The sequence below is a fragment of the Varroa jacobsoni genome, unplaced genomic scaffold (assembly GCF_002532875.2).
Source record: "Varroa jacobsoni isolate VJ856 unplaced genomic scaffold, vjacob_1.0 scaffold_154, whole genome shotgun sequence".
Taxonomy (NCBI): domain Eukaryota; kingdom Metazoa; phylum Arthropoda; class Arachnida; order Mesostigmata; family Varroidae; genus Varroa; species Varroa jacobsoni.
The window spans coordinates 102,146-129,513 of NW_019213056.1; the positions used below are offsets into that span (position 1 = coordinate 102,146).

Below are 27,368 nucleotides of genomic sequence, written 5' to 3' on the forward strand. Positions count from 1 at the left end.
TGAATCATAAAACATCGAGAAAAAAGCATAAACTTGGTATCAGTGCTTTTTTATTCAGTGCACATTTAAGCTTGCGTGATAGCAATCAATGTTCCTGTGCTTTCATTTTTTTCCACCCATTTTTGCTTGTTTTGATCACCTCCTCGTATGACAGCTCTTTGAATCTTCCCGGGTTTCATGTTTCATCCATTAGAGAGTGCCGTCATCTTGGCGGGCAATTGATTCTGCTGATGTTGTTGCTGATGAGGTTGTGTCGTGTTGTTTGGATGTAGTTTCGTCTGCTAGCGTCCGCTGCTTTAGCAGCTACCGGCAACATCAGAACCATCATCATCATAAACAACAACCGCAGAAACCCTGTTGCAAGAAACGGAGACAGACAGATAAACAGCCAGACAAGCATTTTTGAGCAGAGTATCATCAAGCAGGACTCTTGATGTTTTCATATAGCTGCGCCCGAGAGCCTGGATAATGAGTGTTTTACTCGCTGGCTGTGTATTGATGTTTGTGTTTAATCGTGTTAGGGTTTGTATTTCGTTGCTCGCGCGTCTGGCTTTGGCCGTCTGCGGGCGGCTTGCAGTGATGCTGGTGAATGCATATGTGTACGCCGTTGTGTTGTTATGATATTAATTGTAGTAGGGCGACGAGAGTGGTCACTGGTTAGTTGGTGTCTATTGGCCGTGTAGTTGATGGCATTATTGATCTGTTGTATGTTGTGCTGAGCTAAGGATATGCCCGTGGTAAAACTGTCTTGCTCTTTTGTGCTCCACCACTAATTGTCTTTGCGTTCGTGGCCATCGTCGTGCGAACAAGGAATAGCAGCAGTTCGTCCGTCTACGTTTTGTCGATCGGCGTAAGACATCGCAACGCGGTGCGATATGGCTGAATTTACCCACGTTGGCAAAATTTGCTCCGTCCTCAGCTGTAGTACCTTGGGTATGTTCACTGTATGAACCCAATCGCGTCGATCGGTTTCGATCTACGAAAAACAACTGCGTGCTCTACTACGTTGTGCGATGAAGTAGCCAGTGCAGAGGAGTGAATGATAAATAAGCATGCGAGAACACATAACAATCCGGCCCTTCTCTTTTTCTTTTTTGCAAAGAAGTGGTACATTTATAATTCCTGTGCAATGCAGTATTCGTCCACGACGGATTAGTGGTGACGTATTTGCCTACTAAATTTAAGGGTGGTTTATTTTGCGCCAGGGCGGTGAAACACGCTTCACAATTCCTGCTGGGACCAGCCGTGTCAAGCAACATTTAAAAGTCATAAGGGCATAATAGTCAAAGCTCTTAGTGCTATAAGAATATTTTGAAAGAGTCTCACTGCTGATAATGATATATCGTCATCGCAGTAGTGATTATTCCAGTCCTTGATTTCTCCATATTTATAACAGCCGGGTTGTGTTTGCAGCGACCACGCATGCAACGCGCAGTAGTTCACAACGGCGCGCTATTCTACTCATCGCAAGATAACAGCAGTCGTAGCCCTGTTGCCCTACCCGGTGAACTATCACCTTCCGAACTAATCCACAGGAAGATGCGGATTGGCACTTGATTTTTCTAATCGTATTGATCATCTTGTGTCTAACCAATTTAGGATAGGGCTGAAATAGAAGCTGCTGTTGTCTGTAACACAAAACAGAATCGAACGTGTTCTGCCTATGAGGAAGGACCATTAGTAGTTATTTGTTTGCTTCTCTGGCTGGTCCAACTTCTCGTTTCTTCGTGATGACGATAGCTTCCATAGGTTTACTAACGAAAACCTATTAGCTTTACCCGTTAATAAAAATACTGTATCGCTTACGTGCATACATGACCAGCGTGCAGTTGCTAAGATAACTGATAAGCAGAGAAGGGTTATGCGTGTGCACATAATAGTCACAAAATAGCGACTGTAGTTGCGACGGCCTCTGTCGCCGTTCCTGTAGTTGGACCAAGTGGTATCTCTAACTTTTGTATCGCCCACTTGTCTGTGTTAAAGTTACCACTTACATGTGGCATGATTCCATAAAAGGAATGAAACCCAACACACGTTCTTCTTGTTTGATCATCTCCTATATTGTGTTTGAAATAATAGTTTTTGTTCAGTCGCAAGCCTCTCTACTCAGCCGCGCAGGCGATTCGGAGAAGGCCCAATTTCGAAATGCACGCTATTTATTGCTTCTAGCGGTTGCGGGTGTCCAAAGCGTCTTCTGTGGCGTCCGTCCAACCCTGCTTTCGTGTCTACAGCATTTGTGACAGATATTTCATGCACTGTGAATCAGACAGAAGGGAGTTCATGGACTAATGGTATTTACTCTGCGTCGTGGTAAACAGTAGCAACCAATGACGTTTAAGCGTAACTCATACCTACTTGTGCAGAATACATACGTAGAGACTGGCAACAACCGTTAGCAATTAATACAGAGCGAGAGCTGTTGTGAAAACAGGTTCCCGGTAAAGCCCGTTGGAACTTAATGTGTTGTTGTTTGGAGAACTCAGTAAGTTGTATCGTTATCTAAAGGCTATTACGTTACGGTAGAGAATGGATTATCAAAATAATAATAATAATAATAATTGCGGTTGTATTATTCATAATAAATGGGCAAATAGGTTGTTTACTTTTTTTTATGTAGTGCTAACGCAAGTGACGTTAAAATGACGCGAACTAGTCATGAAATATTTTTTAACAGCCATTCACCATTCTGTCTTGGTTGCGGACTGTGCAGAAAACAAACCTGTCTTAACGTGCTTTCCACATGGTAAGGTGGTAATAAAAAATAAAGAGCCCTTCGCTGAGCTCATACTTGTTAATTGTAGATGTTATATCAGATCTTATAAAAATGAAATACGGATACGTAGCATTTAACTTGTAAACATAATGTTCGCTTGTTTGTGGAAGCATACGAATATTGTGTGCCGTGTTGCTACATTAGTCTCTTTTTTGAAGTAGCATTGACGTTTCATCTTAATAGCTAATAAGAGTCTGAATACATAGATCTTCGAGTGTTCGAGACGACTAAGCCTCATCCGATTTTTTAGGAAGTAGTGATGGCAATTATGCTGGCTCAAGTAAACTGAGTTGTTTCCGATGAAGAAGATGATTATGTAGCTGTTTAGAATAACACTCTTTTTCTCGTTTTGCTTGATTCTCAATATCACAGATTTCCTGCCAATCACGTGTTTGTTCTGCAATGGCGTGTTTTGGTAAGTAACTCTGTTATGTGAATTTGTCAGTCTTTACCTGAAACACTCGCAGCACTTTCTTCGCTGCAAGATTTTTTATGCGGATTATTACTTTGTTCTTTGTAATGATTTCTATACATTGTTACAGTTACGGTTATCGTATAATACTATTAGTTATAGCGAGACGTAAATCCTTAGACGAGTATAATTTATTTATGCATAATTTATTGCTGCCCTATGCGTCATGTTAGTTTTGGCGGTATCAGCGATGCCTGGGGAAGAAGCGAGCTAGTATTATATTATATAAGCCACTCCGGGTATCTGCGTAAAATGTTCACGGTTGAAAAGAGAGTATTTATTTCTTCAGTAAGAAGAGAATGAGGCAGCTGGAAAGGCATATATAAAGACTATGAGGCCGAGTGCGCATACCTCGTGGCTTCTGTGGAGATGTCTCTTTTAAAACTCCAAAGCCAACAAGTTGTGGGACACTGCAGGCCGAGGGTCAGCCAAGAAAACTATTCTGATCTAAACCATCGGAGAATTTGAGATCTTCTGGCAGTTGGCTTGTAAACCACAGTGAGACAACTTCATATTCAGTTGTTTACGAAACTGTTCAGAGAACGAATGTATTTCATCTTTAATTAACGTGAACTTTTGTATTTGACATTAGCATGCATTATTATTTATCCTATTATTAGACAATACAAGAGCCTCTAATTCAATGTTAACTATTGAAATTAATATGTTTGATTTATTGACTAAGGTGAAACGATTATCAAACATTTATTCCCGCAACAGTATTATTAACTCTAGGATAACAAACGTGATCATACTCTATAATTAACTGCTTCATACATATCCAGTTAATAATTTATTTTTAAGCTCTCCTTCAATTTGAAAAAGTTAGTTGTTTTTAAATCTGTTCATCCGTTTTTTTAGGGTTGAGATGTCTATGGTTTTATATTAATATAAGAATGGCAAATGGGAAACGTTGAAACTAGCATAAAAACGTCAGTATGATTTAGTAATACTTAATAAAGAGGCTTTTGTTTTATAAATGAGAAGTCAAGTGCGACTTTTCAGATGGCCAGATATAGTCACTGGAATAAAAAGGTTAAAAACAGTGCAATCTAGCGCTATAACAAGTAATGGATACTGCGGTGTTCAGTAACATCTTAAAAGCACGATATAACTACACCTCAGACGCCAAGTCACCCGTTGGCCTTTACTTGACAATGGCATAGCAAACGTTATATGAATGAATGTAAAATCGTCTGACTAGAGCAGATCTCTCCCCGCATGTCTACTTCTTAAAGCTTTAACACTTAAAACATTTAGATCATGAAATCATCATTTTGTCATCTGAAATATTTACATTAGCCTCTGCATTGGCGAAACATAATTATGCTTTTTTTTTGCATCTGAACGGGTTATATTGTATGGGTCGCTACGTGTGTCTATTTAATTGGAGTTTTTTAATTGCTCAGATTTCATTTCGGAAAAAACATTACCCGAATCTTTACGAATATGTGTCGCATTAAGTTTTCTAGCTTCGAGTAAATAAAGAGTTCATTCATGTACTCTCTGCTGTTAAATAAAGTGCATTTTGTTATCATCTCCGAATGAGTTTTTTTTCTTTTTTGTTGGACTGAACGGATGACACGTGTGGTTGGGTCGTAGACCTTTGAAATCAAGCATGGCAACCTTGTGCTGCGTTCCATCGAAGATTTGTTCTAGCACAAAAGAACTAAGATTTTTCTTGTCAAGCTAGAGGTGTAAGTGGTCGCCTTCGTACGCGTTTGATGGACTCCTAAATTACTTTACTCCAAGTTTTCGGAGTTTTAGGCGGGACTATATTGCGACTGTATTCATCTGTCTATTTGGCATGTGAAAGTGATGTGTTTGTCCCGTTTGGCTTGACGTTTTGTGACAGTAGTCGTCTTACAAGCGTCGAGATGCTCTCAGGGGTGGCAAAGTAGACTGTGTGTACTCTGTACTTTGCTGCTAAATGTGATTTGAGTGTACCAAATCACGACGAACTGTATCTCGCACTAGCTATCAGTGTGGTCCGCTAACCGTACGTGTTATCCGTTTCAGAATAAACTTCCACTTGAACGGTCGATCATCTTATCCTCCTGATCATCATCAGCAACTGCCGACGGGTACACATGGTTCCGAGGTTCGCGGTTACGGACACCACCCGTTAGCTTGCTCCAAGCTGATCTGTTTGAATGGTTTCCATCAGCTGCATCAGCAAAATTCAGCATCATGCCTCCGTCGTCGGGTGAACTATACGATTTTCGATGCATGCCACAAGAAATTACCGTGGATTGCCTCTTGCCAACTGGAATCATAGTACCACTGGGATGTATTCGTGAAGCGACGTTGGCTCAGGTGAAGACCAATTTGTTCCTCGAGGCGCGCCATTATCCGCTATTCGGCCTACTTAGGGAGCCAGAAAATTACAGTTTTGTTTCTGTTCTACAGTCATCCGATCTAATCGAATTTGTCGATGAAAATCGACGGTTATGTGATCTTCGCTTGTTTAAGCCTCTGCTTAAACTAGCCGAGTCCAGTGAAAATCCCGAAGAGAGAAAGACTGAGGCAGCCATTAACCAGGCGGTCGGTGGATGTGTACATGACTTTATGCACGACCAGGATGAAGAAGTTGTCCATTTTCGCAAACAGATTATGCAGGAGTGTGCTGACGTTGTCAGTAGAAGAGATCGAGGGACCGTGGATGACCGGTTGGCCTACATCTATCCACCGGATATTGAGATGGTCACTGAGCTGCCAGCAAATATTAAAGCTCGTCTAAAATATGATGGAAGCTTTGACGTGAAAATGTGGGTGATTTATAAAAACGATGAGTACACGTCATCCCATCTAACGCTATTTCCAAATTCGAAATCCAACGATCTGTCGGAAATGGCAGTGGAGCATTTAGGTCACCTCATGAATTCAAACGAGCCCCATGTCGTGAAGGTGTGCGGCCAAAAGCAATACCTTTGCGGACCATACGAGCTCGGACAGTACAAGTACATACGTGAGTGCCTTGCTAAAGGGCAACTACCTCAGCTGATGCTCATTCCGAGATCGAAAGTGTATGAGGAGGTTCCACCAACGGGCTTTCGGTTGCCGAGCTATGCCCGCCGCAAGACAGGTGCCGATCTTGTCTCGCGTCAAATGCTCTATCACATAAACGACCATTTTAAGGTAAAGATCATGTCGGCGTATTATTTAAATGTTACAAATGTTGACAAAGTGTTTGTTCGCGCTGGCATCTATCACGGTACGGAACAATTGTGCCAAGAACAGGACTCCAAGAAGGTTGATAACAGTTGTCCGGAGTGGAAGGAGACACTCAAGTTTAATCTATTTGTGCCTGATATACCCCGGAGTGCTCGGTTATGCATTTCGGTCTGTGCAGTCTTAAAGAAAAGTCGAGAAAGTGTTCAAATTGCATGGGGCAATGTGCCCTTATTTGATTTTCGAAGTGTATTGGTGAGCGGGAAGATGAAGTTGCCGCTGTGGCCAGTGCCAAAAGGCCTCACGGAGCTGCTGAATCCGCTAGGTACAACCCAACGTAACAGGAAGGCTGAGTGTGCGGGCCTCATGATTGAGTTCGACAAGTATTCACCGAATGTTCGCTACCCAACCTTCGATGAAGTTTGCTCTAACGGACAGCGGTTCCTTGATGTCAAGGACTCAGAAAATCCCAATTTTGAAACGAAGGAGCTTCTGCATGAGCTCATTAAAAAAGACCCACTGTTTGAAATTACAGAACAGGATAAGATGCTAATATGGACTTATCGGTATTATTTGAAGAAGCATTTGCCTGACTCCTTACCAAAGGTCCTTGATGCCGTTGAATGGAACAAGCGAAATCAGGTGAGCGAAATGTACCGATTGCTTAGAGGGTGGCCTCTGGTGTCACCAGAGATTGCGCTTGAGCTACTCGATTGCAAGTATCCTGACGTCTTTGTCCGTGATCAGGCGGTCCACTGGTTGCATCAGAACCTGCCGAACAAACTGTTGGCGCAGTATCTCCTGCAGCTTGTCCAGGTTTTGAAGTATGAGCCTTACCTTGATAACCCGTTGGGCAAGTTCCTCCTACGACGTGCACTACTCAACTATAGCATTGGGCACTACTTTTTCTGGCATCTTAAGGCAGAGATGCACGATCAATCGGTTGCATTTAAGTTTGGCCTTTTGCTAGAGGCGTTCTGCCGTGGTATGGGCTCACATCTACGTCCCGTTGTTCAACAGGTCGGAGCATTAGAAAAGTTAACACAAATTACTGACGCTTTGAAAAGTGATACCTGTCGTGACAAAAAAGCTTATCTCGATAAGCAGCTCGCCCAGGAAGACTACCTAGACGTTCTACAGAACTTCCCGTCGCCTCTAAACAACACAAAGCTGCTCGGCGACTTAGAGGTAAGGCTTTTCGTTGTTCTGGCCAACTTTTGTAGCTAACTAAAAGATCAAATCAAATAAAGTTCTGCTACTATCGAATACTGTGGATTCTTCGTAAGCCATTGATTTTATACAATATGTCTGTGGGGTTTAATTTAATTAATGACATAACGCTTTTTCCTTATACAGTAGAAGCCTGTAGGTTGAAAAGATTTAAAAGAAGAAGACGTTCCCTTCCATTGCTATTATGTTATCCTAACTTTAGTCAAACACAGTATAACCAAACATGTGGTTGTTAAAGAAGTTTCATGTAATACTATTTATCATTATTTCATGCCTGGATTATCGCTAGCCCGGGTACTAGTAAAAATATTTTATACCAAAAGATTTACTGAAAACAAAGGTTATTGATAATTAGGGCGAAAAATTAATGGTGTGGGTCTCTGTCCATCTATTCAGGTGCCTAGATGCCGAGTCATGGGCTCTGCTAAAAAACCCCTATGGCTCATTTGGCAAAACCCCGAGTTTTTGGGTGATAACAGCTTCCTAAACTACCATCAGCTCATCTTTAAAAATGGTGATGATCTACGGCAGGACATGCTCACCTTGCAGGTCAGTACAACAAACAACAAGCGTAATTACAGGGCAGAAGTTTTCGAGACCTGACGTTTTATCCAATAAGATCTAAAGGCATTGCCATATTAGGAAGTTATTTAGTTTCCGTATTCGTCGTATTTAAATTTCCACGTATGTTTAAACACTTTATGCTAAATTTGATTTCTCGTTTGATCCATTGTGTAGATATTATTGTTGTGATTCCCACTTTGTCTGTACGTGCCCAAGTATGTACAAGTAAGTGTAATTAAACTATGGAATTGTACATGTAGCGTAAAACAGTATGTGCTTGATCAAGGGCTAGCATTCCCGATCCGACTAAATAAATAGTTTCGTTCTTAGTAGTCGTAACATTAAGAAGTTTTTACTGAGAGTGGACATAGAAAATTTCTTAGACATTCTAATTATCGCTTTTTCTGTCCCTATTTTATTATAGGTAATCCGAATAATGGATTCGATATGGAAACAGGAAGGTCTTGATATGCGGATGATGCCCTATGCAGTTTTATCTACAGGTGAAAATGTTGGCCTGATTGAGGTCGTCAAAGACGCTCTCACGGTCATGGACATTCAACGCACGAGTCGACTGTCGAAGTTTCAATTTGACTCGACGCGTCTCCATCGGTGGATCAAAGAAAAAAATCCAGATGAACGCAGTTATTTAGCAGCGGTGGAGACTTTTACGCACAGTTGCGCTGGGTACTGTGTAGCCACGTTCATTCTTGGCATTGGCGATCGAAATCCGGATAATATTATGGTTAATGAGGAAGGCCAAATATTTCATATCGATTTTGGTCACTTCCTCGGTCATTTCAAAAAGAAATTTGGCATCAATCGTGAACGGGTCCCATTCGTCTTAACAGAGGACTTTCTGTGTGTAATAGCGCGTGGCGAGGATCAGCCGCATAAAACTCCTCACTTTACGGCCTTCCAGGAACTCTGCTACCGTGCCTACTCTATACTTCACAAACACTCGCGTCTTCTAATCACTCTATTCACAATGATGCTTTCGACTGGAATTCCCGAACTACAAAGCATCGAAGACATTACCTATTTGCGAAATACCTTGCAAGTTGACAGGGACGAAAGTGAAGCACTTCACTATTTTCAAACGCAGCTCAGTGATGCGTACGGTGGCGCTTGGTCCACCAAGCTTGACTGGTTCTTCCATTCAGTCAAACACATGTAAACCGCTAAGCTATGATTATTAAGAAGTGGACGCTAATTTGAGACAATTTACAAGCAAGAAGGCTACAAAAAAAGCAAATCAAAAAACGAACACAGGTACACGCAATCAATTTAGTCAATCTCGTGGACTCATTTATCTAACTAACCAGCGGTCCCATAGGTTATTTTTATGTTATTGCTATGTCACTGTCACGGCTGATTTTGTCGACTGCGCAAAACATGTCCTAGTGAAGACATCTGGCAGCCGCATAGATCTTGAACTCCATGAGGTGAATTTTATGTGACAAGAACGGGCTGGTGGAATTTTGAAGTGTTGGTATTTGACGGATATATATCAGATAGATATTCATATACCATGCATTGCTTGATCGTTTCACGAATTCACCAAAGTATGCGTACAATTTCCGACGGAAAGGTCATTTTACCGATTTTTTTTCAGTGTCAACAAAAAATGAGTACATAACTATTGAGGCTGAAGTCTAAGTATGCTTTGATTGAGTCACGTTAGCTACCTAGACGCATCGTCATTACTTTGATGTTAAAGACACACATTTTAAAAAAGTAGTGGGTTGAGCCTGACAGCAGCAACTGGGGAAAAAGTGTTTGATTCTCTGCCAACGGGAAAACTGTGATGAAAGTTACCCGTGTGTATATTCAGATGCTGATTTTACCTGATGCCTGAAATGTAGCTTATTTATAGATTCTCTCATAGAGGTGAACTTGTGTTGGCCGGAACATGTTGAGGTAATTGGTTATGCGATTATAGCCGGATTGAGCCAAAACCAAACAGAATTCAGCTCAATTCTGGCGCTGGCCATTCGGAGTGACAGCTCAGTTTCCAGACATCAAATTGTGAACTAAACTGCCCTTCATGGCGTTGTACTTGCTCCGGAAGGTACAACCAGTCCAATGAAGAATCTTTTTTTCAGTTCTTGCGACTCAATTTCTCTCAGTTTCGTCTCAATTGCAAAAACGGTGAAGGTTATTGACAAGCAAACACGCATTTATCGTTGTCAATACCTTTGGCGCATTCCTGAAGCTTAAATTCTGACGAACCTGTATTTTTCATCATGATTCAATATGGTGCTACGTTTTTTCTTATTTGTATTAACTGTATTAAGAGAAGTATTGCTTTCAATGAGCATTTTTGTTTTAGCTACTGGAAACAAATACGGTCAAACCCATTGGAAATCAACACTAACATGTATATATACTTCTACCCTGATAATTTTCTAGAGAGTTGTCAACCCCTTCCCACGCATTAACAGCATAAAACACATAAAAAGTCTTGTCTAAAGGATGTACATTCTCGTATTATGTGTTTATTCTTCCTAACATCGCATCCATTGCGGAATCCAGCTTTTGTTGCTGCCTGTATAAGGGAGTGGTAAGCCATGTGGAAACTTTTTTTGCTTAACACCTCCGTACAGCAGCAGTAGCAATCAATACAGGGGGGCAATTACTGAATATTTAACTTCGCAATCCCGCGAGTAATATCACTGCAATATGAAGTCCTTAAGATGAAGATATGCAATGAAAGCCAGATGCGGCACTCGAAAAAATTGAAATCGGTCAACGTGTTAAGTCCCTGTGAGTTAATGATAATTGCAGAAAAAAAGTTAATGTTTAGAAAAAGGTATCAAAAAAATCGACTTCTCGATTTGTTCAAGGAAAAAGCACGTGCTAGTTTTTTCTTTCTCGAAAAAAAGCTTTCGTATCTACCAGTGACTGGTGACAAGCCTGGAATAACGGAAACATCGAAACTATCGCTTAACCGTATTGCATATATTCAAAATCCACATGTTCGCATACGTTCGGTTTAATTTATGTTGCCCATTCAAAACGATAACAGATCCGCGCGGGTATTTCACTGGTATAGTTTAATATGAAGTTTATGTACACACTAACGGTTAAGCAGAATTGAAGTCGGGGCGAATGTTTGGTGGCATCATAATATGTTCTTGGTCCGTACGCCCGTGCTGTGATAAAACCATAGTCGTCGCTATTCTGTGATGCTGGGCGAGGTTGGCATATTTATGTGAATTATTCTTCTTCACCTCTTACTAGGATTGCTAGTAATGTTAATTTCAATGAAAATTGAAGAAAGGCAGGATGGTTTATTATTTGTTTATGTAATTGCACTAGCAATAGTTGTCATTATCAGGTCGATTGTCATTATTTATGTAATCACCGTTGTTTTGTGGATTAAAAATAGCCATTACTTTAGTAACAATGTTGCATGCTATAGTTGCAGTTTATCTTTGTTGATAATGTCGACAAGTAAACAACTTATATATTAAACAAAAATTAGTCCTACAGACACATAGAATGTTAGGTAGAAACTTAGTCTCATTTAGACATTTGATAGATATTGACGTTAAATTGGTGAACATTTGTCAGGATGTTGTTGTTAACAAATGGACGAGGCTAGCGTTCTTGCTGTTGTCGGATTGTCCTCAATGGACGTTCGAGTTGAATAAGAAATAAGTAATGTTTAAAAAGCGCGAACTTCAGTTAGTTGGAGGTTGCAGCTGCCGTTGATGCAAAATAAAATTAATCTGTTATACACATACAAAATAATAATAAAAACAGAAGTTTTTTTTAGATTTAAGTAACTATTGTAACTAAGTGATGTAGAAGCGCTATAGGAAAATTTACGAAGGGAACACCTGCATTTTTTTGCCTTGCCTCTGAGTAGTAACTCTCTGATATCTGAATCGTAGGCGGAGAACATCTTGGTCATCTCAGAAATGTCCTAACCTAATAACCGTATCTGATTAACTCTTATCGTCGCATGTTAACACAGCAGGTTGCGACATTATCTTTTTGTAAACATTTCATACTGCACTAAAACGTTTGAAATATCGAACGGGGTGAACGACATATAAAATGCTTTTTGAAGTCGCTGTGCCGTCGCTGTTACTCAGTTACAAAAGTAAAAAATTTTCTTGTTTTCGGTCCCATATAATTAATTAAATCACCAGTTCAAATACCTACCTGTTCAGACCTGCTTAGGTCATTGAGGGAGCACCTCCTTCTCAATGTACGACAGTCATTCTATGTTGACATCAACTGTTGCCAGTAAGAAAATGTAATAATAATAATTATATATAAATTATGATATGAACGCGAAACTGACTGATAGCTGGTTAGATGTACGAGTTGTAAGCATGATGTAACTGGAGGTAATGAAGTTCAGAATTTGTCCTTTGCCGCTTATTCCTCTAACTCCTGTAATGTGTGCCGCAAACCTAATAACAAAAAAATAGTGTTAATCATAATTTTACTTGAACAGAGTAACCGCATCAATAAGTACGTACATATAGTGCACGCATATGACGGATAGTCAAAAGTGACATCAAATAGCGAAATTTGTGAGGAGTTGCTTAAGAGTTCAGCCAATTGCGATACAGAAGATGAAAAGCAAAGACATAAATAAAAGTATTTTGTGAATAAACCACGATCGTGAAATAAAACAAAAATTATTTATTTATCTATTTACCAGAGATATCAGGTGTTTTTCTTCCACGTATGAAATTGTGGAGAAAACTGAGTTTCGAAGGAAGGAGCATACGTTTTTTACCGTAACAGCATTTAATACTTTTAAGCGGAGCTGCCAAACATTTATGCTACACATGCGAAAACGTGGGGATAGGCAACTAGTGAGATAAAAAGTCTATCTTAGATTGCTTTTAACGTATCGTAAGTACGTTTACTAATGTGCAGTTTTTAAGATATCCCGGTAATAAACCTTGTGCATGAATCAATTTTACTTTTATTTTAGTTACCGTCGCAAATTCATCCTTAAAATGTTTATTCTATATATTATATAAATTGTATTTTTTCGTATATGATATCATATTATTACATATTTGGGTATCGTTTCATTGACATACTTTGCGAACCTCTCAAGGAATTGTCAAAATAATAAAGGAAGTATATAATACGTTATTCAGAAATACAGGATCGTCGAATCTGACAGTCGTATGTTGCTTAGGTTTTAAAATGTGCGCCGCAGATAATTAATGCTAACCCTTTTTAGCTTTGTTTTTTATTCTTTTACCCACGTCTCAAGCCACTTGAATATAATCGATTTCAAAATGGCGATCTTCACCTTGAAGCATTTCGTGGGAAGAAGTTCTTTAGCTACCTCAATAACTGTGTCTGCAACATTATCTGTTTCAGCAAAGAGCATGCCAGCGCTTTGAATCACACTTGTGTAAATGACGTGAGTACAATATCCACTATTTTAGTTAGCATATATGACTTGTTAAGTCATATATATATGCTAATTAAAAATATATACAGAATTTTTTCAGCAAATGAAAATCGATGTCCCTGCAGTGTTTAATAGCTATGAAAACAAAAAGAGACCTGTGAATTAGGGAAATGCTGGCTTATAAATTTTTCCATTCACTTTGGAATAAAATTTTCGCTTGCGTAGGCCGAAAATGCCCTTTATATATTCCTAAAAAATAAGTCTTTGACATCAGAGTTCGATAGTTATTAATAACCTAATTTTTACTGTCTTGTGCTTTTCTGAACCGCGACTGATGGCAGAAGCGACTAACTGCCGAAGAGGTGGCCAATTTGCAAAAAGCTGGCGGTGGCCTGCATCGTTGCGCCTTCAGTGGATGCTTGACGCGTGAATTGGTTGCTGTGATATGCCACTTTTGCAAACGGAACTACTGTTTTCCTCATCGCCATCCTCCGAGCCACCTTTGCATGCAAATGCCCAAACCACAGGCAGAGAAGCATATGCCTAGAACCGCTGCTGTGGTCAGGGATATCATCCAGGGTAAGACTTACATCAAATTCGAAAATCAGACAAATTATTAATGAACTGAATAATCTGCTTCAAAAATATGGCTCGCTGCTTAGCGGTGCCAGGCTCCAGATGGACGTGGTGAATCATAGCTTTTTTATGAATTAACCTGAAGCACAGTTACGATAGGATTCCGCGGTCAGCCGATATTCACTGCAGTCGTCAGAAGATCATGTTGTTTTGTAATATCAGATGCTTTAGATCTCGCTAGATATAGAATTTTGCAAAACTTTATAGGTGTAGCGGGTCAAAAAGATGAAAGAAACGAGGAGTCAGGATTCTCTGCAGTAGTTTCATCTCATTTACCTTGCGAACCCTTTTATATTTCTTCGTATATAATTTTTACAGCCAGAAAAGCTATTATCGCCGCGGCTGAAGCATCGCCCGCTGCGTCGCTTGCCCGACAGAAAAAAATTAATCCGACTGCTTTGAAGGTGAAGCTAATGAAGCTTAAAATGAAGGCTCGAGGAGATAAAGGCCTTCCAGAGCACGAAAGAGTTTACCTTGAGATCCGACTACCCGACGGACAGCAGAAGCCATATTTCTTCTCAAAGGTTACGTGGATTTCATTCTTTTCCTGATCGCCATTATTTAAGTAACACCGTTTTGTGTATGTCTTACAAATCATGGTGTCTTATGTAAATATTATGACAACATTAACGAATAGCAAAATGTTGTTGCTTTTCAACGATACAACACATTTCCAGCTGTGGACTGTCGGACGTTGTATGGACTATGTATGTGATAATGAAGGAATCCCTAATGACAATAACCGAGTCAACGCTAAGGTAAGCAAGTGCGTTATACAAGTACACGACCTATTATTAGGACATTTACAGTTTATGTATCTATTAATATTATAAATAAGATCAATCAACGGTATGATATTACAGCAATTCAAAGTTGTTTTATTTAAAATGATCGTAATAATAATTAGTTAGCCACAAGAGTCGTACAATGGAATAAATTTACAAATATCAGAGTCAGCCTTTGTGAATGATTCAATTATTAGGAAAAAGCAATTCTATACCAGAGTTTTACGCATAGCATTAATACAAATAGGTAATTGCTCAAAAAATGCATTTCTTTCTTAGATAGTATGTTTTAGATAATTAGCGCCCACGAAAATTTTCCCTACATCTTATCAATATTTTTAACCTTATTTAAATGTTTAATTTTATTTCAGCGTCTTTTCCTCCAGTCAATGGAACGATCAGTAGAAGGCGGCTTTTCGCGTTCTCTAGATCTGTCGTCGTCAATGGAGAGTCTTTTAAAAAAAGACATAATTCGAGAGGCAGATGAGTTAAACCTGACTTACCATGGTAGTCAATAACAAGTACAAAAGGAGCCGATCATAAGAAGTTTATCTGCAGTCCTGCAAAGGCCTATATTAGAATATGAACCTGGATAGCTTGTGTAGCTATATGTGATGTGTGATCCTCGAATCAAATTTATTTTTTGCAAAATCTGCTGCATTTAACAGGCTCTGTCAGCATCAATAAACGCGATCTATAGGGCTCTAAATGAATTGAGGCATTTATTAAATATTTGACCATACGTTCGCTATGCTGTGTGAAACTTAGAATAACGTGTCCGATGATAGACTAAGTGTAGCTTCTATATCAGCTTGTACATATGTAAAATTGTGCATATAATGCAGTGCAAAAAGCGTAGTTTGACAAAGGATTCTTATTAAATGTTCCAAAAGGATACATGCGACTTTCCAGTTAGTACCTTGTGAAGTGCAAAATAATATAGTATAAATAAGACACATAATCACTCCCCTCTAATATAAAGGGTTTTTCAAAAACAAAGTTGTTTTATATGAACTGTTATTTTTACTATAAAAGCGAGTGATATATTTTATTGTTTTTTTTTTTGAGAACAAAAATATACAATTATTTTTTTCGTATCGTCAAAAATAGAATATGAAGTTCAGTCAGCCTTTAATATATTGCAGGTCAGCGCCATTTTATATGTAGTGGTTAATGTGGTATTTGGTTAAATGGTGATTGTGTATTATCAGATCAAAGTCGTGCTCTCCGCGTATCTACATCGTTACTTTTTTATTTACGTGTGTCTAGCCTTAGCAAGGTCATGATGCCGTTAACATCTTGAAGTGGACGCAGAAACCGGTCTTCCTATCTACTTGTAGCACACACTGAAACATTTATTTCGCTTACTTAAGAAAAACAGTCCAGTAATCCAGCATTGGTTGTTCCTCTAGATGAAAAAGTATGTATTTGTTTTAATAGGAGACAGTTTGCACCAAGCTTCAGTGGCATTTACGTTTTTTGTGACAGATCCTATTCTTAATAATAGATGCACCTTACACGGTGAAACGGGATGCCTTTGGACTCGATTTCTTCAGCATTGTCCCTCCTATAGTCCCAGAGAAAGAAGTCCACAAGGATGGAATTCACGGAACTGTCAAAATCCTTTTGGAGGATATCGCGAACTAACTGGAAATGTAATAACTTTCTGATGTAAGCAGCTCGGCAGTAATCTGAGACACCTTGAAGTCAGATCATCCATCTACAACCCATATATATCGTTCTTTAATGTATGTTATTATACGTTTGCGTTGAACAAACATTCTTGCGCATATTCATAAAACAAAGTCTCATTTTTTCTGTAAGAAATAATTGCATCACTGTTTATGGCTTTCATTAGCATGTACTGGTGCATCATCAGATTACCAATAGTTCATAATAAGTGAAAAGAGGTTTAGTGGCGCATACGAACATGCAGAAAATTAGAAGGGTCAAAGAGGACGGTATGAAGTACCTCACAAGCATAGATAGTGACTCCGCGAATTTCGCAAACTTCTCGGCTGTCATTTTCAAGCAACTGGTCTTCCTGAAGACGAGCCATCAACTTAGGACTATATTCAATCGCTCCAAGGTACACCAACACCTGTATATATGAAATGGAACCAATTTTATGAATTAGTGTATAAATTCATTTTTCGTAACTGGACGGCGACTTTCGCAGTTACTATGGTTACGGAGAGACTTGGACTTCGATTTTTATTCTTGTTTTGCTCAAATTTTTTAAGATTTATGGGTTTACAGCGCACAGAAACAGCGAAATGTTCATACGGCAGGAAAAACCTTTGTTTTACACAACGTAAAGGTTTCCGTTCTTCCGAGTTGCTCCTATAATATATGAGCTTAGTAATACATGAATTTCTAAACATTTTGAACGTTATCGCTATAATAGAGAACGATGCCTTAGGAGTGCGGTTTATTATAATCCTATACGCTTACAATAAATCGCATTTATCCCTGTGGTAGTTGCGTTACCTCGATACTATGAAAAGAGCATTATCATATTAAAAAAAAAGTCTATTATTAAAAGGACACTTTATATCGTGACTTTAACATTTATGTGTATAATCTGAGAAATGTGATATTCAGGAAACAGCCTGCAATAAGTACGATTGAATTTACGGTTTAAGCAAACTTGGAATCACTCGTTCTTTAGTAAGACAGATTTTTTGTATAAATAAAAAGTAAACAGTCTTAGTAAAACAGATTATTTGATAAAATCAATAGTTACCTAGACGAATCATATTGACATACCTGAGGAACCCTATAATCAGCGAAAATGGTTATATCATCAATGTTGTAGAACTCTCCTAACGATTGGCCTTCAAAACAGGCCCAAAGGTCGGCCACTAAAATCTGTGCACGTTTATAAAACGACACTGAGAGAAACGAACAGAAAAAGAAATGCGTTTTGATACAACTTACTGGTAAAATTAGATCAAATTATCGGATATTAAAGAATGTCTCCGACGACTATTCAATACTGACTAATGTATGCGTTGGTATTTGACCAGCAATGTCACTTCTATTCTTACTGAAATTCTCATGAAATATTCAGTTAGGATATAATACTCTCCAGTATTCTCAATACAGCAACCAAATAGAACAAAAAGTGCTGAAAAAAAAACTGCTTTCATCTTCGATTGGTTCATGCCTTTCTTGCTCTTGTAGACTGCTTCATCTCGGAAGGAGGGAAATTCATTTACTAATAGCGAAAGCAGGCCCAACGCGTCGCTCTTGCATGCCCGAATACAATTGACGAACTTGCCGGCATATTTCTGGAAAACAAAATAGAACAAACATTACTGTAGCACTGGATCCCGCTTAGGCGTAGGAGGGGTGATTTTACGGATGGGAAACTTTAGATGGGAACGAGTAAAAACAATAGATTGTTGTAGAACCGAAGTTTGTCAACAGCAACAGTGGCCACGGCAGAGACTGCATCTGTACATTATTACACAACTGACGCGATAACGATTTTGATCAAAAACTGTGAGCGATGTTTAGTTACCTCTTTCAGAATGGCGCCAGCCTGGTGGAGGATTTCGAGCCTTTGGTCAAATAGAGGTATTTCGCTTCCGTTGTTTGACCGAAAAATCATTTTCAGTTGTTCCTTGCTTACGGTTGAATAAAATGAAGCTTCAATCATTGGTATGTTTTCCTAAAAACCGAGGATACAGGTTGAAGACCGCCGGCAAGTTAGAAAGACGATTTCCTGTTTTATTTAAGAACCGTGGTAATAACTGTATTCGTTGAAATTTATGTAGATAAGAATTGTATTGTGATGTAACGAAGCCTCCACAGCCTAGCAAGTTTTTCAGTTATTCAAGGGTCCTTTAGCGTTATGCCAACATGAACTCTGCCATAAAATGGGGCTGCTTAGGCTCGCTAAGTATTACAATAGAAAACTTTTGCTCAGCTATATTATTCAAAGAAAAGAAAGAACTAATATTTGCAGAATTGATCGTAGCGTTTATCTTACATAGCTGCTCGCAAATTATTATGGACCTAAGCTAGGATTTGTAACCCTGTAGAGTTCAGGGTCCTATAGTGGTATACGTTGACAATATAAATGGCTGTCGCCAATCGACTTATGTGTTAATGAAGCCCACCAATGTTGACCATGACTACTGAAAGGAGAAGAGTGCATGTGATATGGTAGATCGACGGAACTGTTTTTTTGTATCAATGACTTTTCGCAGAGATGCGTCTTCCGTCTTCAAGCTTACATATATCCAATAACACCTGAAGAAAGTCTCCGGCCGAAACCGCTCGTCTGGCGTACATACACGTATATCAAACATTATCTCGACAAAACAACTGCTTGATTGAATTTGATATATTAGACCACTAAAGTCAGAGCATTTTATTTTCAGTGAAAGAAACGCCAATCAAATTGAGCCTTTGTTATTTCATTATCGCAATATGATTATAACATATGGTGTGTTGTGTTGTTTTTAAATTTGTTATTATGTTATGATTTTCAACTCAGTGGTTTTTTTTTTTTGGCAATAATTCGCGGTTTTCGAGTTTGATGAAAAATTCACTCCCCTAGCACATCTCTAGTGAATAAAACTACAGCTATAATATAAAATACCGAAGTCTTGCGAGACTGCTGCGACGAAAAGGTGGTTCGAGTCCTGAACAATTTTAAAGTTTTAATTGGCCTAGTGACCAATTTGGATTCAGTGATGAAATTCATACCTAGTCATACATAATAATGAAACTTCTAAACAGAAACAGTAATCATTCTCTAAAAAAAAAAACCCTGTCTTGAGTTATTATACATGTGTATGGGCGAATTCTAAATAAAATACAAATAACTGTTTGAACTTTGTCCGATATCGTTGTTAAGTATCGCTATAGATGACTGGCTCTCAGCACAAAACGACATGTCTCGTTCGTTGGAAAATTTTTTTGCCGGCACTTAGTGGCCTAAGCCGTTATTTTGACCAACCTGAATCTCTTCTATAAGAAGACGAACCAATGCATACTGTTCGAGAAGTCGCCTAGCCTGCTAGAGAAAGTTACGCAACCTACACAAAAAACACGATGTGAAGCACTACTAATAACTTGCTAAATGGTTTAAGTCTCCGTAGGGTGCACTGTTAGCGTATTCAAGAAGTTACTTTCCAACATAACTTCTTCGTATCGTCTATTATTTAATAATGGTTCTATTCCAAACAGCGCGCATCCAAATTATATCGAATTAAAACCACCTACGATGAGCTTCTAGGACATTATGTAGCAGCATTATGGCAGGTAGCCATATTTTTTCTCAGATCAGATACTATTAAGAAACTTGTACTTATGCGTACGACAGAAGTATCTTCATGACGTGTATTAACACGTGAACTCACCTCAAGCGCTCGGTTTACTGAAGCACAAAGGGACCAGTATCCATGATAGATCTTTCCGCCGTACTCAACCTGTAATTTTCGTGTTCAAGAATTATTTCGGACATTTTCTATCTAATATAAAAGTACCAATGATTCTGTTTAGGTTGCGAATTATAAAGTTTTTTGTTTTTCGTACAAGACATTGTATGATTGACACACACACACACACATACACATGAATACTTGAAACCGGACAAATATGCGTACTCTTGCGTACCGATGGGGTCGTGATAAGCAAAATTTCACCTTCGTATCTGAGGACCTGTCCACTACCGGAATTAGTTATCACAAAACACTCGTAGGTACATAAGTTATACAGGCCAAAGTTCGAATGCTTTGTTTAGCTCATATTTACCGTACCCGATCTTCTGTATGTGCATATACTGCTACATGTTTAGAATATTCCATTTATGGTCTTACGCGTTCTCGCTTCCATGCTTCGTGCAATGTAGCATTATAAACCATAAAACAGTAAATACACTAGTTGTCACGACGAAACGAAATAACCACATATTTGAAGAATGGTAAACCGCGATGGAGCTCGCATAGAATGACCACCTGATAAATAATCATAAATATTTTTGTTGATATGGAACCAAAGGGCAAAGTAAAACAATACAATCTTCACAGTTAACAAGAGTTATAAGATTTTCTCATACACCGTAGGCAAACCCGGCGGTGGTATTTTACTCCGTATATGGCCTAAGAATTTGCTTGCGTGTAGTGGCATACTTCGAAGCTGCTCATTAACTTCGATTAAATATGATACAACAAAACCCAGTAAAGAATCGTTTTGCTGATAGGCTCACATAAGAACTCCATTTCCGATTCAGTCGATGAGTTGTCAAGCAAACTTGAGATGCTTCTGAGTTGATTTTTCTGGCGTTGTTCGTGCAGAAAGCGGCAGTTATGTATGTTTGGAAAATAGAACCTAAAAGGACCCGCGTTATTTTGTATCATCCTACTTTGGACAAGTTTATAGCTTCATCGCTTCCCTCGGTTCGTAAACAGTGCCGAACATCTTTCGCCATTAAGCATACAAATAGGTGCCGAAACTTGCAGGACAATGCAATATGCTTTCAAATTTTTTTGACGCTAAAAAAGAGCGTCCCTTTGATGAGAACATTACGCCAGATGAGCATGGCTAAACTTTAATGGCGCAAACGTTGAACGTTTACGGCTACATAAACGTAAAATAAGAGGTCGTGAAGTGTTCGCAACGAGAAAGCTAAGGCACTCTGTTAGCTATAAGTATGTGGAAAGCTTTCGGTTCTTCGGTAATGCTGAAGCAAACGTGCGACCGAGGGTCAATTTGGTCAACTTCTTTTTTCTATCATGGGAGCACGACTTAATTTGAATGTGAAATGAATTTTTGTAGTCCGGAACTATTTGCCAGAAGTACGGGGTTAATACGTCAGAGGTTTTGGTCTCGGCGCAGCAAAAGAAGTGAAAGGAAGTGTTCGAACACAGTTTTTTGAGCAGATACAATTTACATTTGTTAAAATATGACAGTAATTAAATATTACAGACTTATAGTTCAAAATTGCGAAGTCTTTTTTACCTGTTTAAGTGCTTCGGCGTTTCGATATTTGCTATCATACATCTATGATCGGTATCCAACGTATATTCTTTAGAATCAAACCAGTCAAAAAAACGAAGCAGCCTTACTTGGTAGTCTGTCGACCAGAACGAGAAGTTAAGGAGATCTACAACGAAAATCCATTCGACTGCTTGTTCGGTTGCTTGTTTTGGGTTGAGTGGATGCTGCTTCCAGTTTGCCACGCTGAAAGCATTGTTAGAAACTGCCCCATGGATCTTAAACGGAACAGCATTACTTAAGTTGTATTGGTAAAATTAGCTTCGCGTTTTATGTTGTACTCTATATGCTTATGACCTTTAAAACCATCTATAACTGTGTCTATGATTGTGCAGCTGATATGGTATTGAATTGTTCTACTGCTTCACGATATTTAAAGCATGTTTAAGGAAAAGTTTAACTTGACTTTACAGACATTAGCAATCGGCACATCGTCATTGTATGAGGACTTGCTCAGCGATTTTGGCTTTCTCTCAGAGAGAATTCAAGGAGAAGCTATGAACTTTTTTGGGGGCCGGGAAGGGGGGTCGGAGAGTAACACGGAAATGATCGAATGCAATGTACTGTTCAGCATTTATTATAATGATACTCACCATATTTGCAACAGCCCTTAAACCCTCCGTTTTGACGATCACGTCCTCAGCTTCGCCTGCGATAAAAATTGCGCTCTGACGCGGTCCCAAAATGTCATCACGGGGATGACAAGCATTCTGCGGATTCATCGTGTGTTGTAACGCACACTGATAGAACTGGATACAATCTACAAACATTCAACAGTGTCTACACAGATACACACATACATAAGACATAACGAAATAACAAATCAGAAAATGTGAGAGCTTTTTATATTTATAAAGACTCGTTTACTTTTGTGATAATCTCTATTGTTCTTGGCTCAGTTTTTCCTTGTGAAAACTACATGTCATCGTAAAATTTCTTAGACCTCTTAGTGCCTCATATAGCACATGTAGCAATAGCAGTAACAATAAGAACACTGTGAATGGAATTTTTACGGCGCTTGATCTCAGTCTAGACGAAATAAACCTGAATGTACTATCATAGTCATGTCCGATGGTTGACAGGCCATACGGTGTTGCGCACATCGCGTGCATACAACTCTTACGCGTACGATGCATGTGCAAACAGGACCAGTTCCCATGCATTATTTTGTCACGTGCACACGAATAGTTGCGTTTGCACTCTAAACACAAATTTATCTAGAGCAAAGCAACGAATCGTCGATGAGCATTTGTCGGAAGGAACGATTACTCTTAAGTATTTTAGAAGGAAATGAGTCTGACCTAGACTCAACAGGTGAACTTACTGCTCTTTCATAAGGGCGGCTATAGAGGTTTAGCTATTTAAAACAACGTCTCCATGAGGAGCGATCACTTGGTGGGAATTATTCAATGACGAGATTCGTTGCTACAGATAACGAAAAATTTCAACATCGTCGTCCTTTTCTGCCTGCGCCCTTATTTGTTCACAGCTATCACTTCCATTGCTGTGATCTTTGCAACCACAAGGCTTCGATGTGTTCTGGAACACTTTTATTTTCGTCTCGGCTGGACACCCTCCAAGGCTTCCAGGAGACACATTCGAAGCGTTTTCACGGAGTGATGCTAAGCCATATGAAAAGGAAAGAGACCACTGGGGGGATCTGTAAGCTGACAGTCAGCATTATTGCAGCCGGTATGGAGTGGCAATAAAAACCTCAGCATGATGATTTAGTATGGAAGGTAAAACGGGGACTGAGAACATCCGGTTATTAGACCATTGTATAAGCCTTCGGATAGATTGTAGATCTATCCGAAGGTTTATAGGCAACGAACGTTACGACATGAAAGAATAAAATTCTAGTGGCGTGAATGTATTGTGCAATGCGAACGACAGGAATACGTACAAATGCTACCTTGAGTCAGCTGCCACTGCATGCTTAAGTTTCAGACATTTCTATTTTTTGAATATATACGGCAAGGTCTATAGTTGTCACAATGCGGTAACACGCTTGAAATGCAATACGCTATAGGGGAAATGACTATACATTTTAGGCTCCATATTTCTAAAGCCTGAACACAGGCGTTGTAAAATACAAATGTAAGTCCTAGTGTGCTGTGTAAAATAAAAGTTGATCATGCAGGCTCTAATAGGCCCGTCGTAATAGGCAATTATGGTGCGTTCCACAATTTTCCAAGCTTCATGGGTCCTACCGATACCGATTAGCTCACGCAATACACGTAAAAGGTCTACGGTTGTCCAGTGTTTCATGAACGTATGTTGTTCATTTTTACGATAATATTTCGCTTACTTGTAGAATCGCATTAGTTTTCTACCTATATTTATATATTGTCCACAAAAAATAAAAGCTCAACGAAGCATGCCGTTATACTGGCCAGTCTTCCCTTACAGAAGAGCAACAATTGTAACCAAGACGACAGGTTGATAGCAACTGTCTATCGGTATTTAACTTGTCTCCTGTTTTTTATTTCCTTATCTCGAGGTGCTCGCTAAATAATAAAGGAGAATGTTTCTGACTATGTATTTCTTCATTAAGAAAAAGGTCGTATTATTTGCATATAATAGTGATATGTCTTCTAAAAGCGCATGCTTTCTTTTTTTTCTTCATCTTGCTACAGTGACAAAGTAATAGGTGGTTCTCCCATCGGCAGGGCCACTGATAAATCCATATAAAAATCTGATGAAGTGACACTGGGGACGCAAAAGTGTTACCGACTCCAAGTTCTTTCCAGTAGCAATCGCGACACTGAACAACACGCATGGACGTCGTCCTCTGCTGCTGTTTTCACCGTTGTTAGATCAAAGGTAGGTAGAGAACCGCAGCAGCAGTAGGAAGTATAGACAGGAACTGGCATCGCTTTTTACGCTGAATCAACTGTTGTCCCGTACGTCGTTGTAATGGCGTCCGCGGCGCACTGATAAGACTGCTTAGCTACTTTTACTACAACTACTCGCGCTAGAGCTAGTGTAGCCCCACAGTTTGGCAGATTGGCGGGAAGAAAGGTAAGCAAGCAGGCAATGTCGGCCAACATCATCGGCGCCGATGAGCGTCGATAGGTGCAAAAGCGGCTTCATGCTGGTCGAATTACCACGCTCCTGTTGCTGCACAGACACCTCCCGTTATTGTCAGCGTCAAGAGCCTTCCCAGTGAACATTGCCAGTAGCAATGACTATTCGCAAAGCGCCTGTCTATCTGTTTCGGGCCAACCTGTCACTCTTGTACCAGATGCTCCATTAGTTCCGACTGGCTGCGCCGTTTCCCATGCTCTAACGCTTGAGACAGCATACGTGGTATCGATTTCTAGCCAGGTACTTCTAGTACCCACACAAGCCTCTATCCAGTATCAGTGCCATCCCACGACCTCACCATCAGCAACAGAAGCAAAGCTTGAATCTGCGGGTAACAGAACACAATCCTGAATTCCTACTCAGAATATATTAGCATCTACGTGTAATTAATTATACTAGCACTTTTAGAACGCGATAATGTCGATTACGAAACAGCGAATGACATAATTAAATTAAGTTACACTAAAGCGTCTATTGTAGGCACTAGTAACTGCAATATTAATGACCAGTTAGTTAGTTGATAATTGGTCCATATCGTAGCGCAGAAGCGATCGTAAAGCAAAAAGCCATGAAGGGCACCGTGCATTTGCCGTGTATGGCTTCGTTACGGGAGACTGCATCACAGGCCTGGAATTGGCTAGCTGTAAAGAGAGGTCACTGCGGCCTTTCTTCTTACCGGGTTTCAGGAGGGGCAAACAAAACCAGACTGTACCAATACCGCTGAGGTCAGCACACTGATGCTTTCAACGCATCATGGGCAAGGGAACGCCATATATGTGTCACTCCCTCATAGCTTATACTCATCCACTCAACGAAAGATGTCGCGGCCCGCCAATACGGGAGCAGCCTCTATCTATCGCTTTAGTATCTTGTTTGTCTGCTTACTTGATTAGCGTGTGCGATGAGCTGGCTGCACGGCAGGAATCGCTTTCGGCGTTGACCGACCGCTTCTAAAGTAACCTAAGCAGCTGCTGTTACTTCCAGCCGGACCAGTTTGCTTCTCTCAAATCGTAATGAAGTACTGACGTTTATAATTTGACCACTGGAATTATCGTTTGATTTCGCGAAACCCCCGGAGTGACATCACATCAGCCCAGAGATCAAACACTGCCGCTGCATGATTCAGCGTCGCAATAGAGGTACGCGTATGCGAGGCCAAACACCCGCTACGTACTGCATGCGCACTACTCTATCACCATTTGGTAGAATTTAAAACGTACATGATAGCCTACGCACAATGGAGCGTCGAAACACATAGGTTACATTTTGTTTCACACGCGAACGTATGTAGACGGAATATTGCTTCAACGGACATTACATTTTCATATTTAAAGGTTACTTAGATGACAATGTATTATTGAGACTTATATTGTAGCATTTGTTCCATGAAAAGAAAGCGACCTCTTTGAATAGTTTCTTACTTCGCCGCATATTTAAGGTAGGTAACTTGAACGATTTTTATTTGATTGAAATGATTATTGCGAGGCATCCATATTTCTTGAGATGATTACTTAAGCGCCGAATCCCTAAGAGACGTTAAAGCAGTGGGTGACCTATTGAGTTGAGTCACATCCAGTGCTGTCTTCATGTTCCTCATTATCGCTGTTGTTGTTGCACCCTCTCCAGGGCCTTCTGCCATCTTTATCTGCTGAGACAATGAAGCCAAGTACAAAGGATTCTGTCCTCGACAAAAGTGCCAGTAACTGGCCCAGAAAGTATGTTCGTTAGTAATCCCTAGATCAGCTCTTTGTGTTGAGAAAAATCTTACGACCCAACATTCGATGCAAACGCCTGGCAATCAAACGCAAATGGCTCCGCTGGTTCTGAAGGCTCTGTTGTATGAAACAGCTCAATATGAACGAGCCTCTCTTTGTCGAGACTCAAACGAATATGAATGAGATATCTCAATATGAACGAGAGCTTTGTCTATAACAACAGCAGAAGCAATAGCTATCGTAGTCGTAATCATATGTAGCACACATAATGCAACATTGCAAAAATGAGGATTCCGTTCTTGACAAGCTATGCCCCAGCATTTTAGCAAACGAGTGGACAAGGCCATCGGGGAAGGAAATTGGATCTACGTAGGAAAACGATAAGGTTCAGATAAGCAGTACCAGCAGCAGTGGTGGTGGTGCCAGTGATGGTTCGGAGTTCCGGAGCATTGTCGACGAATAAGGCCGACGACAGCAGCAGCAGCAGGCGGCCATAACGAACCCTCCTCCTTTGGGTCGCAGAGCCCTC

General features: G+C 39.8%; 3 protein-coding genes across 13 annotated transcripts; 2 read left to right on the forward strand and 1 right to left on the reverse strand.

Moving 5' to 3' along the window:
* Positions 1 to 886: 886 nt before the first annotated feature.
* Pi3K92E (phosphatidylinositol 3-kinase 92E) lies at positions 887 to 14,040 on the forward strand. Of its 2 annotated transcripts, none has more exons than XM_022849682.2 (7): positions 887 to 933; positions 3,146 to 3,188; positions 5,265 to 7,604; positions 8,043 to 8,195; positions 8,635 to 9,482; positions 13,572 to 13,614; positions 13,947 to 14,040. In XM_022849682.2, exons 3-5 carry the CDS (start codon positions 5,436 to 5,438, stop codon positions 9,385 to 9,387), a joined length of 3,075 nt encoding a protein of 1,024 aa, XP_022705417.1. In that variant the 5' UTR covers positions 887 to 933; positions 3,146 to 3,188; positions 5,265 to 5,435; the 3' UTR covers positions 9,388 to 9,482; positions 13,572 to 13,614; positions 13,947 to 14,040. The 2 variants fall into 2 exon arrangements, with proteins under 2 accessions (XP_022705417.1, XP_022705424.1); XM_022849689.2 differs by lacking the exon at positions 887 to 933 and adding an exon at positions 954 to 2,482.
* LOC111269863 (AN1-type zinc finger protein 1) lies at positions 13,969 to 15,735 on the forward strand. Its single transcript, XM_022849751.2, has 4 exons — positions 13,969 to 14,184; positions 14,560 to 14,765; positions 14,919 to 14,999; positions 15,398 to 15,735. Exons 1-4 carry the CDS (start codon positions 14,112 to 14,114, stop codon positions 15,542 to 15,544), a joined length of 507 nt encoding a protein of 168 aa, XP_022705486.1. The 5' UTR covers positions 13,969 to 14,111; the 3' UTR covers positions 15,545 to 15,735.
* LOC111269836 (queuosine 5'-phosphate N-glycosylase/hydrolase) lies at positions 15,722 to 25,855 on the reverse strand. 10 transcript variants are annotated; one of them, XM_022849705.2, is made up of 10 exons: positions 25,801 to 25,855; positions 24,772 to 25,449; positions 22,631 to 22,817; positions 22,109 to 22,255; positions 20,402 to 20,470; positions 18,553 to 18,702; positions 18,196 to 18,319; positions 17,796 to 17,920; positions 16,957 to 17,127; positions 15,722 to 16,673 (listed from the first exon to the last, which is right to left on the reverse strand). In XM_022849705.2, the coding sequence occupies exons 3-10, from the start codon at positions 22,805 to 22,807 to the stop codon at positions 16,524 to 16,526; spliced, it is 1,113 nt and encodes a 370-aa protein (XP_022705440.1). In that variant the 5' UTR covers positions 22,808 to 22,817; positions 24,772 to 25,449; positions 25,801 to 25,855; the 3' UTR covers positions 15,722 to 16,523. The 10 variants fall into 10 exon arrangements, with proteins under 10 accessions (XP_022705440.1, XP_086828397.1, XP_022705451.1 ...); XM_086972271.1 differs by lacking the exon at positions 24,772 to 25,449 and having other exon boundaries at positions 25,801 to 25,817; XM_022849716.2 differs by lacking the exons at positions 24,772 to 25,449; positions 25,801 to 25,855 and adding an exon at positions 25,631 to 25,728.
* Between the last annotated feature and the right edge of the window lie 1,513 nt (positions 25,856 to 27,368).